Source organism: Danio rerio, chromosome 20 (genome assembly GCF_049306965.1).
Source record: "Danio rerio strain Tuebingen ecotype United States chromosome 20, GRCz12tu, whole genome shotgun sequence".
Taxonomy (NCBI): domain Eukaryota; kingdom Metazoa; phylum Chordata; class Actinopteri; order Cypriniformes; family Danionidae; genus Danio; species Danio rerio.
The window spans coordinates 51433273-51450000 of record NC_133195.1 but is presented as its reverse complement, the minus strand read 5'-3'; the positions used below and the strand labels follow the sequence as shown (position 1 = coordinate 51450000).

The 16728-nt window shown below is 36.4% G+C and overlaps 1 protein-coding gene across 2 annotated transcripts in view; it reads left to right on the top strand.

The window, feature by feature from the left end:
- Window positions 1-16728, top strand: part of eva1aa (eva-1 homolog A, regulator of programmed cell death a) — a 119988-nt gene that overhangs the window by 23349 nt on the left and 79911 nt on the right. For both annotated transcript variants that reach the window (XR_012396101.1, XM_017352719.4), the window contains exon 2: window positions 11539-11756. Coding sequence is in view for 1 of the 2 variants with exons in the window: in XM_017352719.4 (XP_017208208.2) it covers window positions 11539-11756 (218 nt within the window). In the remaining variant the exon portion in view is untranslated. The remainder of the gene's footprint in view (window positions 1-11538; window positions 11757-16728) is intronic.

Below are 16728 nucleotides of genomic sequence, written 5' to 3'. Positions count from 1 at the left end.
GGTGTTGTCTGTCATTTGAGCTGTAATTGGTGAAAGGAGCTGTCAATCAGTGGCTGGAATGTTGGCTTCTCTCCGAGAACAATAGCAGGAGGGATTGTGTTCGGAAAGCCTGAGGAATCCCGCCTGGATTTTACAGCATTCCTTTGTACAGCAGGAGAACAGGCCTTCTGTCTCGCATTATTATTTCATTGTGCGTTCAGTGTCTTTACGTTATGTCACACTGAAGCACTGGAAATGACCAAACATGTGGATGTTGGTTAGCAGTGGTCAGTGGTTAGCAGTGTCGCCTCACAGCATGAAGGTCCTGGCTAGTTGGCATTTCTGTGTGGAGTTTGCATGTTCGCCCCATGTTGGCGTGGGTTTCCTCTGGGTGCTTTGGTTGCCGCCACAGTCCAAACACGTGCTATAGGTGAATTGAATAAACTAAATTGACCGTAGTGTGAATGTGTGAAGGAGAGTGTATGGATGTTTCCCAGTACTGGGTTGCAGCTGGAAGGGCATTTGCTGTGTAAATATATGCTGGATAAGTTGCCGGTTCATTCCACTGTGGTGACTGGATTTATAAAGGGAATAAGCCGAAGAAAAATGATTGAAGGAATGAATTAAAAGTTAAAAGTCATTAGTAATTACTAGGGATGCAACAATACAGTTAGCCCACGATTTAATACATACCTCGGTTTTCAGTTCGGTGCTCATGGCTTGACACATATTTTTTATTTTATTTTATAGGCAATAGGAACAGTAAGAGGTTAAGGAGAAAAAAATAAAAACGATTTATTGCAATACTCATTTTGTTTTACTTAAAAGCCAAGAAAAGTACAGTAGTTCCTAGTGTGTTGTATAAAAAAAATGAACACTGAAATCTGACAGCTGCTGGTAGCCCTATAGAAACTGGGGAACGCATAAAATCCTACACTTTGAAAATAAACATACATGTGGAGTTAATAAAGATAAATTGGCCATTTCAGATTATCATATATGTACTTAAGTAAACATAAATTAAGCATCTTAATTATTTCGGCGGTGAAAAAATGCGAGACTGTAGTCTGTAACGCGGATCGAGTGCTTTTATAAAATGACAAAAGCGCGCATATCCATTCACCGAAAACAGCTGCAAATCTTTAGCAATAAACAGCCGCACTGCCTTTGGTATTTTTATGTGTCTCTCAGAACCAGTTGGGTATGTTTAAGATTCAGCGAGGGATTGTTGCTATTTGGAGGACTGTATTACCTTCTCTGCTCCCTGCTTTCAGACAGTGATATTGCTGGGTGATGGCGCTGCAGATGTACAGTCATGGTTATACGTGTAAAACATTGCTTGCGCACTGTTATTTTTTGTTCATCGTTTTTTCTTTTATTGGCGTTATACTTATCGGCAAAACCGAAATGTCCTCACACATAGCAGATTTGAAAGACGCCGGCGCTTCCTCGTACTGTTGCCTCACTACACCGCCGCTCGCAATGTTAAAGTATGGAATGATGGTCAAGCGCCCCCTGACTTTAGAGCATAGTGATTGGATATTTATTCGCGGCGAAGAGATTCCTCATCTCAGCTCATGGATTTACAGGCACACACAGTCAATTCGGAGAGATATAAAATGCACATTAATTATTTAAACGCAAAACCGAGAAAACCGCAATTTACAAGCGTGTATTAAACCGTGGAGGTCGTACCGTATGGTTCAATATTTTATTGAGAACCATGGCATCCCGTTATTAGTAATAAAGTTATTAGTAGCCCCAAACAGTATCTGCACGTGCAGGTTTTCATCCCATCATTGAGTCGATTTATTTACTTGTGTAAATGTGTGTAAATTTATGTTTGTTAAATTCTTTTATTATTCTAGTAATATTATTGACTAATATGAAAGTGTTCATTTGATTTATTTACAATACAGTTTGTAAAGTCAAATTTTCTGTCTTTTAGTAGAGATATTGTATGAGAGACTTGCTTTGTTTACCAAATGAGTGGATCTAATTGGATGTGCATTATAAACATTAAATAAAAGTTTTTATTTAATATATTAAGTTTTTAGTTACGATACTACCAAAATCATTCTGCATAAAGCAAAAATAGCAAAAAATGTCCACAGATTCTATCTGGCCCTAGTTATTAATAACTAATAAAGTAAATAGTAACTAATACATTTAAAGTAATAATATCCTTTCTGAAGAAAGGTTTCTGATTTTGATTGTAAATCAATTATGTGCACCTTTGTAAAGCTGCATTGAAACAATCAGTATTGTGAAAAGTGCTCTACAAATAAAATTGAAATAAATAATGTAATGCTATGTTAATTGTAAATTATGATTAAAATAATGCAAAAGTCCAGCAAACCTGAATGCCAATCAATCTTTTTCTATAGTAAAAAAATAAAAAATGATTAAATATACATATATATATATATATATACAGTTGAAGTCAGAATTATCAGCCCCCTTGAATTATTAGCCCCGTTTATTTTTTTTTTTTAAATATTGCTTAAGGGGGCTAATAATTTTGACTTTAAAATGGATTTAAAAAAAATAAAAACTGCTTTTATTCTAGTCGAAATAAAACAAATAAGACTTTCTCCAAAAGAAAAAATATTATCAGAAATACTAAGAAATTTTCTTTGCTCTGTTAAACATCATTTGGGAAACATTTAAAAAAGGTCTAATAATTCTGACTTCAACTGTATATATATATGTATATATATATATATATATATATATATATATATATATATATATATATATATATATATATATATACAGTTGCAATCAGAATTATAAACCCCCCTGAATTATTTATTTTTTCCCACAATTTATGTTTAAGTGGTGGCAAGCAAATAAATCCAGCTTTAGCGCGAGCCTCCTCTGAGTGCTCGCGAACCGCCGAGAACTGTGAAGGCTTTTACACTTGACGCACTCAAGCATTTCTCATGTGAGATTGCCTACTCTGCAGACGAATATCAAATATCACAAATTAGAAAAGGTTGGTCAGTTAAATTATGCTACTGTAAGTAATGTTTATTCATCAATGATTGTCCAGTACCGATAGCTGAACCGTAACGTTAGAGCTTATTAATACTTCGGTCTTTTATATTGTAGTACCGATACTGATAAAGTACATAGTTTTGGTAACCATCCCTATTTATGATGACATGCCTTATTTCCTAATTCAAAACAGAACCATACTTAACAGGGTCTTTTGGGATTCAAAATCTGCCACAAGTTTCATGTGAGGCTTGGGTTTAGGTTAGGGCTAGGGTAAGGCCATTTATTAAGTGTTTTTATTTTATTTTTTTTATTAAATCCCCTGAATTTTTATTTTAAATTTCTTTTATTAGGTTTTTACATGGAATATCAACCATAACAGTCATTTTATAATTATCCATCCATGTTAGTGTTTACCCTACCCCAACCCCAGTTGAACATTTCCCTCCCTCAACAGCCTCTGACTTCTCATTAAGAAAAAAGCAAAACAAAAAAATTTAATAATAATAATGATAAATAAAATTAATAATTAACCATAATGATAAAAAGGTAAAAAAAAATAAATAAAAATAAATAACTAAATAAGATGAAAATAAATAATAAATATGTTTTTATTCCTATGTTATTGCTCAGTTTAAGAATCAAGAGAGTTTGCTAGTAGATAATCTAAAAAGGGGCGCCACAACTTGTCAAAGGTCTTTAAAGAACCAGTAAGTGATAGTCTAATCTTTTCCAATTTAATACAAATAAACACTTGTTTTATACATGCATCAAAAGATGGTGGAGTGACATGTTTCCACTTTAAAAGAATGAGACGTCTCGCTATTAAAGTAGTAAAAGCTAAAGCCTTTTGGACCATTACTGAAAGGTTGGCATCTACTGCCAACCCAAAAATGGCCAAAAGTATCCATTTGTATCCATAGATCATTTGTATCCAGATCTATGCCGAATGCATCTTTTAAAGTTTTAAATATTTTAGTCCAATAAACAAATAGTTTGGGGCATTCCCACAACATATGGATGAGATCCGCTGGTGATTGTTTGCACCTATTACATGCATTGCTGACAGAAGGGTATATTTTAGCAAGTCTAGCATTAGTGTAGTAAACCCTGTGTAGGATCTTACATTGTATAAGCCCATGTCTTGCACATATAGAAGAGGTATGTGTGAGCTCAAGAATATGCTCCCAGTGTTCATCAGAGAACTGAAAACCTAAGTTCTCTTCCCAAGCACCTCTGGTTTGATTTGCAGAGCTTGGGTTAATATTGTGATTCAGGTTATAAATGGTAGAAATGCAATGTTTTGAGTGTGGTTCAAGCTTGAATAAGTTATCTAATGGAGATTCAGGAGGTCGATTTGGAAAATGAGGAAAGAGGTTTTGCACAAAGTGCCTGATTTGAAAAAAACGAAATAATTGTGAATTAGGTAGGTCAAATCTTTTAGAAAGGTTATTAAAGGATGAGAAAATGCCACTCTCATAGAGGTCATCAATTGTTTTTATGCCCTTATCAAACCATACTCTGAAAGCTGCGTCTGTATTAGATGGTGCAAAACAGTGGTTTTTAAATATTGAGAGAAAGGATGGAGGACCTATGTAAACCTGTGTGTTTCCTAAATTGAGTCCATATCTTAATTGATTGGGATACTACTAAATTTGAGCTGACCTTTGCAGGAAAAGGTAATTGAGAGTATTAAGTGTTTTTTACAGTTTAAAATACATTACGCCTATGAAGAATCCTCATAAACCACCAATACTCAAGTGTGTGTGTGTGTGTGGGTGTAAGAGAGAGAAAGAGAGACAGAGAAAAAGGCTTTGGTGGTCCGCTGTCTGCAGGTCTGGACTGGTCGTGTGCATTTTGAGGTAATGTTTTCTGCTCTGTGTGTGCGCGCCTTTGTGTGTGTGTGTTTACGTTATTCCTTTGATGAACACCGTTGACATCATTCACTCATCATGGAAGTGTGTTAGTGTGGGAATCGCTTCTTTCCGCTGCGAATCAGGACTGTCAGGATGAAACACTTTCTTTGTTGCCACTGCGCAAATAGAAAGTAAAAGCTCACGTTCAGCACTGATACTCTTAGCATATGACAGCAGAGCCCTCCGCTAATACTGACATCCTGAGAGGGAAGATGACTGAGGAAAATGACTTCTTGTTTAGACTTTTGATCTTTAATATACATGATTAAGTTTAACATTATTTCCCTGTTTTATTTACATGAAGCTGTATTGTACAATATAAATGTTTATGCTGGAATTAACCAAACCTTACTCTATCCGGTACAACTACTGCCAAATGCTGCTGGTTGCATGCTGACGAATAGTCGCATATGTGAGCAGATTACACCTCTTCTTTACTCTCTTCACTGGCTCCCTGTTAAGTTCAGAATTGATTTTAAACTACTTTTGTTTGTTTTTAATGCAGATAATGGTCTTTCGCTCTCATATTCATGTGAGATTTTAAAGGTCAGTTGTTGTTGGAGGTACCTAGATCCAGGTACAAACAATAAAGTTGTAACACGGGGAGTGACAGAGACAACTGAAGTTTGGATCCACATGCAGGTTTATTCGGTAGTCAGGCAAGCAATGTTCAACACAGGTGCAAACTAGGGTTGTAACGGTATGAATTTTTTACGGTATGATAATCGTCTAAAACAATACCACGGTTTGACGGTTTCGCGGTATACGGTATGTTACAAATGTTACAAAATAATAGAACAGTGAAGCAAATTTGACTTTTTTCAAATAATATATTTTCAGTTACTATAAACAACACCACTTACAATAAACAAATAAAAAAATAAGAAAATAATAAATAATGTGTTAAAGTCCAAATAAACATGGTGCAAATTCTCAGTAAAAAATAGATATAAATATTTACTATGCTATAAATAGTTACATAACGAAACTAGATTCAACATGGAACATCCTTAGGTTTTATGTGCCAGCATGGATATGGTTGTCTGTGGATATGGATTTGGATATGGTTGTCTGCAATGCAGACAAACAGCTGCACCTTCATTTGTGTCTTTTGAAAACAGCAAGAGCAGCAGTTCGTCTTTGCTGTGTCACTGTTTTGTCATGTTTCTGTGCTGCTGTGCATGCAAAAGTACTTAGTATGAGAATTATTTCATGCAAAACTTTTTTTTTGCGTTTTATTTAGCCGCGCATAAATGTATGCCTATCTCTCATTCCGTGTTGTTCAAAAAGCTCATGTTGGTCCACAAACAAAAGCGAAACCTATGCTTATTGGTTGTGATATAGCGAGTTTGAACCAATCTGGGCATGGAGGAGGGATAATGCATCAATGTATCATGTCTGATTTGTCCGGAGACACAGTGACGAGCGTTTCTTTGTCAAATCAGCGTGGTCAAATTTTGATGACGTAACCGCACTGATTCCGCGAATGTCCGCGAATGTTATGTGATACAGCAATGGAAAGCTGAGATTCTCTTCTTTATGCCAATCTTTGAATTGTATGAATCGGATCAGCGGATCAAAAGTTATTAAACATTTAAGAGCAATACTTATTTTTAGGCGCGGGCGGCTGTCTCGGTCTTTAAGGGTTAAAACCGTTGATATGCAATTGTTCATGGTATGATAATCGTGCACGTTCAAATCGTGGTAGACCGTCATACCGGTATATTGTTACAACCCTAGTGCAAACAGATGTGTAAAGGCAAATACAAAATCTTAGTTACTATACTACGAGAGGTAGGTAGGCATGCAGGGATAACTAGGAACAAGGTAAACACACGGAACAACAAGACTAAGGAAACTCGTTGAATTGTCACTATACAGATAAACAAGACTCTGCAATGTGAATGAGTGTGTGTGCTGCTCAAATAGTGTGTGTAATCAGTCTTTGACAATCCTCAGGTGGTGCGAGTGTAATCAGTCAGAATGAGGAAGGGTGTGTATGTGTGTGAGTGAAGTGCATGTATGAAGATGTAGTCCAGAATTGGCGGATTTGTAGTCTATTAGTGTTTGTGTTTGAGATCCAGCGATCTATGAAGTATGATCGCTGGTAATCGTGACAGGAGTGATCGTTCATTTCTAAAAGTATTGAACACCTTGCCTCTAGAACTTCGCATCATTACAGACGTGGCACTATTTAAAGCTAAACTCAAAACCTATTTATTTAGACTTGCTTTTGATGTTCATTAGTACAAAATGCTGTTTTATAGACATTTGTGTTCTTCTAATTTTGTTTCTAATTGTTTCTAATAATTCTAATTGTGTTTTAATGTTTACATTTTTGTTTTTAAGACTGTAAAGCACTTTGGGCAGCCTCCTGGTTGTAATAAGGTGCTGTAAAAAATAAAGTTTGATTGATTGATTGAAATGTTTTATAAATAAATGTAACTACTATGGAAAGACCTGTCTACCTAACCCCAAATCAGAAAAAGTTGGGACAGTATGCAAAACACAAATAAAAAAAAGAAAGTAGTGATTTCTAAATTGACTTCGACTTGTATTTCATTGCAGAGAATACAACAAACATTATTTAATATGTTGCTTGTGATATTTTAAATTTTAAGTTTTTTTTTTTTTAATAAACACGTATTACAACAACACATTTCAAAAAAGTTGGAGTAGTGAAGCATTTACCACTTTGTAATGTTGCCATTCCTTTTCACAAAACTTAAAGACGTTTAGGGACTGAAGACACCAAGGGATGAAGTGTTTCAGGTGTAATTTTGCCTCCTTCATCCTCTGAACAAGTCTTGGGACCTGTTTTTACTAACACATTTTTGTTTTAAAACGCATATTTTTAGCTAAGTTTCGCCTTCCGCCCACACTACCCCGAAGTTTTCGAGCGCCGAAAACATAGCTTTTTGAAAACTCTGAAGAGGATGGACAGGGTAAAACAGAGACATCAGAAAAGAAGGCATGGCTGCAGACATTCACCTCTCTGATTGGGGCTTTTCCCTCAATAGTATGTAGCCTATACAAACTTCAGTCCTGCATCCTTGTAAGTTGAGGCTTCGCAAATTTGATATCGAAAACAAACTCCCGAGGACATGTCGGGTAAATCTTCAAAGGTACTTTATAACCTTATTCGCATCTCCCTGGCTACGTTGTTTCACTATCTTAACAATAAAATGAAAACAGATAATGTAAGATAATGCCTATTTGCATTTTGTTATTAACAACTTAACAGACAAAAATGTTGAGGCGTCATGTAGCGACGGACCCTACATATTTATATGAGCGTCATCTTCACTGTGTGCATATTCATAACAAAATGGAGCCTTTAACATGACTGCCTCCTTTCGTTTTCATTGAAAATGCGAAACATACCCTCTCTTTTGCTGAATATCAGTTTTAATAATTAATAATGGCCATTATAACAGTATAACGTACAATAAGTTTATGCATTATAGGAAATAAAGGAAATCAAATTGCCTTAAATAAATAAATATATTAACTTATTTTTGCGCTCAGCCAAAACGCGTTAGCTGAGAACAAGTAATAGATTCAAAAGACCAAAGTCGGGGATCCAGCAAAGATCCTTGGTGAACTGCCTGGAGCTCTGACACATGCATACACATACATATTAGTGTAAACGGGGCCTTAAGTTGGGAAACAGTACGTGGCCTTCGTTGTCGCATTTTGCACTTCAAAATGCGCCACACATTCCCTATTGGAGTCAGGTAGGGACTGCGGGCAGGCCAGTCAAGTACCTGCATCCTCCTTCTCTGCAGCTAGGACTTTGTAATGTGTGTAGATTTGCTGTCTGATTCACTGAATTGCTCATGAAATACCATAACTTGCCTAATTAACTTAGTTAACCCTTTAAATGTCTTTTTAAGCTGAATAGCAGTACCTAGTGAAATATTCTGTACTGTCAACATGGCAAAGATGTAATAAATCAGATATGAGAAATTAATTTTGGAAAAAATATACAGGGGGGCTAAAAATTCAGACTTCATCTGTAAATCACGAGGCAATTAACTCTATTCATACTTAAAACCCAGCATTTAATATTTTAATGACAGTCGGCACAATTAAGTAAGTTATACAGTGGTCCCTTGCCATAACGCAGTTCACCTTTCAGGGTCTCGTAGTTTCATGGATTTTTTCAGTGCGGTTTGACATGCTTTTTTTTTTTTAACAGCGCATTGTGTTCTGCATCAGGATTGGCTGTAGACCATTGTCAATTAATCTCCTCCATGCCGTGTCTCCTGTACAGTACAGAATGCGTTCAGCTTGCCAAATTGACACGAATCTTTGATCGCTAGCTGAGTGACTCTGAAGTGCTGCACAGGATGTTTACAAGTTTTCTCCCCAACAAACCCCATAATGACGACCAAACATTCTGCACCGTCAAAGGCACTCACGGTAGCACCCAAAAGGCAGAGCAAGATGCTAACCATCGCATAAAAGTTCTGGACATGCTAAAAAAAGGTAGAAGTTACATAAGTGTTCAGTAGGAGGTGAGCTTCCCTCCGTCTTGGACAGTGGTTCTCAAACTGTGGTACGTGTACCACTAGTGGTACGCGGGCTGCCTTCTAGCGGTACACAGAGTAATCCAATATGTCATATGTATATGCAATGTATATTTAATTTTATTTATAATTTTATGAAAAATGGCTCGTATATGAATATGATGACATATAACCTATATTTATGAGGTCCAAGCAGCATTTCCAGGCTTTGATGAATATAACACTATAGGTTAACACTATCCATAAACACTATAAACACTTTCCATTTTGGTACAGGAGATTTTTTTTTTTACTTTTTAAGAACTGTAGCCTACCATTTTTAAAGAAATTTCAAAAGCACATTTTAATTTAAACGTTGACATTTTATTTATTTACATATTTTTTACATATAAGCACAGCAGTGGTATTGTTCAAACTATTTATAAGGTTTAAAGTGGCCAATAATACAAAATATTATTAATAATAGTAATTAATCTGGCACGTTTTTAAACTGTGCAGAGCTGTAGCTGCTTAATTAGGCCTACTACGCTACTGTATTTCAATACTGGTCATATGGTGGTACTTGGAGGGACAATTCTTTCTGAGGTGGTATTTGATGAAAAAAGTTTGAGAACCACTGGTCTAAGACATCTACACCAGGCGGTGCATGAGGAAAGCCAAGAGAAATATCAGCGACTCCAGCCACCCAAGCCATAGACTTTTCTCTCTGCTACCCACAGGCAGACGGTTACACAGCATCCGATCACGCACCAGCCGACTGAAGGAAAGCTTCTTCCATCAGACTATCAGGCTGATGGACACTTAACACACCCCACACAGACTCTTCCATACCCCTCACTGCACTACATCAATATGTAGCATGCACTGCACTTTAACCAATCCATGCTTGAAACAATACTGCCTACAACTATGTGGACACCTATTCATTGCACATATCGCTGTCAATTTTACATTGTCCTGTTTTTTGTTTTTTTTTGTTTTTTGAGGAGTATGCTGTTGTAATGTGCACTGTCATTGTATTTGCACTGTATTTATACTGTATTTGCATCTGTATTTTGTACTGGCTGGAGCTGTAGCTCTTCACTCATCATAGCACACATGCTGCCGATGATGTGACAATAACAGTAATTTGATTTTGAGTGATTTGAAAAGTGTGAAAATGTTAATGTTTATCTGAGAAAATAGTGTAGCGAGGGATTTTACAGCCTCAAAACATCTACAATAAGTGAAGTTTATTCATAAACAAATTTCGAGAGGATCATGTGCTTATGATTGTTCACAGCTGTTCCAACTTTAGCTAATGACTGATTATCCTATCAGACGATCCTTAACTCACTATAAATAACCAGACGTTTCTCATCTCAATATCTTTGTCTTGAAGAAACCCCCCCACCCAATCCTACTTTCCCTCCTTTCAAACAGGCGTCACGGTGGCCAGCTATTAGTGCTGTTGCCTCACAGCAAGAATGCCCCTGGTTTAATTCCTTTCCAAATCAGACGGCATTTCTGTGCGGAGTTTAACCACGTGGTCGCGTGGGTTTTCCCCGGGTCCTCCGGTTTCCTCCCACAGTTCAAAAACAAGCACTCTAAATAATTAATCAAAATACTTTAGCTAAACTCTGAGTACACCTTTCAGCATCCATATCTGACACTTAGCTACAACAAGCAAGAAGGGGGGTCATCGAGATCTACCTGAGCTCAAACTCCCTTCTCGCCTTGCAACGGGAGGGAGCCCAGGGCTCGAGGATCTTATAAGCTCAGAGCTCTCTCCCGGGACAGCTCGCCAAACTAGCCTTATTATCAATCATCAGCTAAGTGTGAACTCTTGAAATGTAAAAAAGAAAGCAGACTACTTCACGGATTTCACCTGTTTCGGGTTATTTTTAGAACGTTAAACTCCCGCGATTAACGAGGAACCACGGTCCATTTTTCTTTACTTGAAGCTGCCTAAAACTTCTTTTTAATGGCAAAAGCTGAAGTATTATATTTATATGCCTTCTGTTTTTATTCTCATTGGATAGATTTCTCATTAGATCAATTTTTATCTTAGTGACGTGTGATTTGCTGATTGTTGTCATGGTAAAGGTTGTGTGTGTTGTGTGTGTGCTCAGGTTATCTGTCCCGTGTGCTGAGGAATTACACCGAACAGGCGTGTGACGGAGAGTTCCTGACTTTTCGCTGCCCGCCCAGAACCTCTATCACCGTCCAATCAGCTTTCTACGGCAGAACAGACTCCGCCCACTCACCTCAGTGTCCCTCCCCTTACATCAGCGCTGGAACACACACTGTGAACGACATCACTTCCTGTCATGTGTCAACATCCTTGCAGGTATAGAGTGAAATATTATTCATTCATTCATTTTCCTTCAGTTTAGTCCCTTTGTTTATCAGGGGTCGCCACTGCGGAATGAACCGTCAACTATTTTAGCATATGTTTCACACAGTGGATGCCCTTCCAGGCACAACCCAGTACTGGGAAACACCCATACACACTCATTCACACACACTTACACACTACGGCCAATTTAGTTCATCGAATTCCCCTATAGCGCATGTGTTTGGACTGTGGGGGAAACCAGAGCACCCAGAGGAAATAAACACCAACATGCAAACTCCACACAGAAATGTGGCCGAGCCGGGACTCGAACCATCCACCTTTTTGCTTTGAGGCGACAGTGTTGACCACTGAGCCACCGTGCCGCTCATGAATGTAATTTATTTTAGTATTAATTAATGAACGGCGTATTATTGTATATACATGTCATTTTGTTATACTTTTTTCGACATTTTTAATTATTCATTTATTTATTTATTTTTTTGGCTTTATATTTTATTTCAGTTTCAGATGCTTTTGTCATTTTAGATTTTATGTATTTATATTTATTACAGTAAGCTTCATTGATTTTTCTAAACGTCAGTTTTTTCTGAATCAGGCATATCATTTTAGTATTTTAATTTTATTTTTAGTAGACATTTTTGTCATTTAGTTTTCTGCTTTTGGTATTTGTATTTATTTATTATTTTTATTATATATTTAGGTGTTATTTTACTTTATATTTTATTTCAGTGTCGTATGCTTTTGTCACTTAAAATGTTATGTTTGTATTTATTATATTAAGCTTCATTCATTTTTCTGAAACTGTATTTTTCTCTGAATCTGGTATATTACTATAGTGTTTTAATTTCAGTAGAAGTTTGTTTTTGCTTTATTTTTATTGTATTTTTTTTACATTTTACATTAAATTGTTTTACAGAACTAAACAGTCAATGAAAGCAGCAGTTATTAAAAAATAAAAAACAAATGTAAAAAATAATATAAAATAAATAATAATAATAATAATAACAACAAGTAGCACTACCAGTAAACAAAAACAAATTACAAAAACACACATACATCATTTTCAAATTTCAAAGGATACAGCTGGAAATACTATCAATATATATTTTATATATTTATATTTGTTACATGAAGCTTTATAGATTTCGCCGAATCTAAATCTGGCATATTGTTCTTATAATTTGATTTTGTAATTAAGTTTTGTGCTTCTGGCATTTTTTATTTATTGATTTATTTATTTTTGTTTTATTTGGCTTTATATTTTATTTCAGTTTCAGATGCTTTTATCATTTTATATTTTATGTGTTTATCTTTATTACATTAAGCTTTAGTGACTTTTCTGAATGTCAGTTTTTTTTCTGAATCATTTTAGTATTTTAATTTTAGTTTTGTTTTTAGTAGAAGGTTTTGTAATTTTGTCATGTGCTTTTGTCATTCTAATTAATTAATCATTAATGAATTTTATTTTATTTAGCTTTTTATGTTATGTCAGTTTCATATGCTTTGATCATTTTATATTTGATATATTTATATGTATTACTTTAAGCTTTATTGATTTTAATGTTTTGTAATTGCTTTTTAAAATCTTTAAATACTCATTTAATAATTATTTTTTTTCATTTTATTACATATTTTTAATGTCTTTATTTAGTTTTTTTGTTGTTTTTATGCAGTTTTGTTTCTTTTTTGTGGTTATTAAATTATTTTAATTAGATAATTTTTTTTCTTGCATGTATATATATATTTTTTTTTTATTTTTTCTCAGAAATATAGCAGGTTAGAGAATAGAAATTGGTTGTAATCATTGTTTTATGTTGCCTTTAGTAGATTTAAGGTAAATGTACAGTTGAAGTCAGAATTATTTGCCCCCCTTTGATTTTTTTCTTCTTTTTAAATACTTCTCAAATGATTTTTAACATAGTAAAGAAATTTTCACAGTATGTCTGATAATATTTTTTCTTCTGGAGAAAGTCGTGTTTTATTTCAGCTAGAATTAAAGCAGTTTTTAATTTTTTAAACATGATTTTAAGGTCAATATTATTAGCCCACTTTAAGCTATTTTTTTCTCTATAATCTACAGAACAAACCATCGTTTGCCTAATTCCCCTAACCTGCCTAGTTAACCTAATTAACCTAGTTAAGCCTTTAAATGTCACTTTAAGCTGTATAGAAGTGTCTTGAAAAATATCTAGTCAAATATTATTTCCTGTGATCATGACAAAGATAAAATAAATCAGCTATTAGAAACAAGTTATTGAAAGTATTGTGTTTAGAAATGTGTTGAGAAAATCTGCTCTCCGATAAACAGAAATTGGGAAAAAAATAAACAGGGAGGCTAGTAATTTAGGGCTAATAATTCTGACTTCAACTGTATGTGTGTTTACTGTGTGTGGCACTGTATTGTATCATAATGGTGGTGTTTTGGTGTATTAATTGAGTCTGAGTTCATTTTGTTTTGTATATGTGCAGTCAAAAGTGTAATAGTCCAAATGCGTGTGATGAAAGTGTGTGAGTGTGTTTGTTGCGGCAGCATCTTGTTTGATGTGCGGCGTCTCTGACAGCACACACACGCGTGATTTACTGTTTCACACTTAGGAAAACCGCACGCTATAAACACACACATGTAGAGCGCTGTGTGCCGGAGTCAGATTACACTCCTGTGTTTTTATGCCCGAGGGAAGGAATCCACTGCGGGAAGATGTAAGCTGTGGAATGCATTTACCTGGATGAAAAGAGCTGTCTGTTTTACTCTGTCTGTCTGTCTTTCTGTCTGCTTTACACAATCTGTCTGTCTGTCTTCATCTGTTTGTCTGTCTCTCTACTTCTACACTGTAATAAGTTCCCAGAATTTCACAACATGTCACTGTAATTATTCACAGTAAACTACATTAATGTCACCTTACAGAATTTAACTGTTCAATTTTATGGATTTATAATTTTATTGTGAAATTAAGGCAGGCATCATGATTTTCTGGCTGTTTTACTCAATTTGTTGTCTGTCTGCCTGCCTGTCTGTCTGTCTGTCTTTCTGTCTGTCTTCATCTATCTGTTTTTCTAAATAAGTCTGTCTGTCTGCCTCTCTGTCTGAATCTGTCTGCCTATCTTCATCTGTCTGCTTTTTTTTGAATCTGTCTGTCTAAATCTCTGTCTTCATCTGTCTGTTTTATTTTAAATCTGTCTTCATCTGTTTTTTAGTAATCTGTCTTTCTGAACCTGTCTCTCTGTCTGTATCTCCGTCTTCATCTATCTGCTTTTCTGTATTTGTCTGTCCTCATCGGTCTGTCTTTATTTGTCTGTCTGTCTGTCTGTCTGTCTGTCCGCCTGCCTGTCTGTCTGTTTGTCTGTCTGAATGTCTGTCCTCATATGTTGGTGTTTATTCGTCTGTCTGTTTGTCTGTTTTTCTGTCTGTTTGTCTGTCCTCATCTGTCTGTCTTTATTTGTCTGCCTACCTGCCTGTCTGGCTGTCTGTCTGTCTGTCAGCTTGTATGTCCTCATCAGTCTGTCTTTATTTGTCTGTCTGTCTGTCTGTCTGTCTGTCTGTCTGTCTGCCTGCCTGCCTGTCTGTCTGTTTGTCTGTCTGAATGTCTGTCCTCATATGTTGGTGTTTATTCGTCTGTCTGTTTGTCTGTTTTTCTGTCTGTTTGTCTGTCTGTTTGTCTGTCCTCATCGGTCTGTCTTTATTTTTCTGTCTGTCTGTTTGTCTGCCTGCCTGCCTGCCTGCCTGTCTGTCTGCCTGTCTGTCCTTATTTGTCTGTCTGTCTATCTGTCTGTCTGTCTGTCTGCCTGCCTGTCTGTCTGTCTGTTTGTCTGTCTGAATGTCTGTCCTCATATGTCGGTGTTCATTTGTCTGTCTGTCTGTCTGTCTGTCTGTCTGTCTGTCTGTTTGTCTGTCTGTTTGTCTGTCCTCATCGGTCTGTCTTTATTTGTCTGTCTGTCTGTCTGTCTGTCCTTATTTGTCTGTCTGTCTGTCTGCCTGCCTGCCTGTCTGTCTGTTTGTCTGTCTGAATGTCTGTCCTCATATGTCGGTGTTTATTTGTCTCTGTTTGTCTGTTTTTCTGTCTGTTTGTATGTCCTCATCAGTCTGTCTTTATTTGTCTGCCTGCCTGTCTGCCTGCCTGTCTGTCTGTCTGCCTGTCTGTCTGTTCGTCTATCTGTCTGTCTGTCTATCTGTCTGCCTGCCTGTCTGTCTGTTTGTCTGTCTAAATCTCTGTCTTCATCTGTCTGTTTTATTTTAAATCTGTCTTCATCTGTTTTTTTTTAATCTGTCTTTCTGAACCTGTCTCTCTGTCTGTATCTCCGTCTTCATCTATCTGCTTTTCTGTATTTGTCTGTCCTCATCGGTCTGTCTTTATTTGTCTGTCTGTCTGTCTGTCCGCCTGCCTGTCTGTCTGTTTGTCTGTCTGAATGTCTGTCCTCATATGTCAGTGTTTATTCGTCTGTCTGTTTGTCTGTTTTTCTGTCTGTTTGTCTGTCCTCATCTGTCTGTCTTTATTTGTCTGCCTATCTGCCTGTCTGCCTATCTGCCTGTCTGTTTGTCTGTCCTCATCAGTCTGTCTTTATTTGTCTGCCTACCTGCCTGTCTGTCTGTCTGTCTGTCTGTCTGTCTGTCTGCCTGTTTGTCTGTCTGTTTGTATGTCCTCATCAGTCTGTCTTTATTTGTCTGCCTGCCTGCCTGTCTGTCTGCCTGTCTGTCTGTCTGTTCGTCTGTCCTCATCGGTCTGTCTTTATTTGTCTGTCTGTCTGTCTGTCTGTCCTTATTTGTCTGTCTGTCTGTCTGTCTGTCTATCTGTCTGCCTGTCTGCCTGTCTGTCTGTCTGTCTGTCTGAATGTCTGTCCTCATATGTTGGTGTTTATTTGCTGTCTGTTTGTCTGTCCTCATCTGTCTGTCTTTATTTGTCTGCCTACCTGCCTGTCTGTCTGTCTGTCTGTCTGTCTGTCTGTCTGTCTGCCTGTCTGTCTGTCT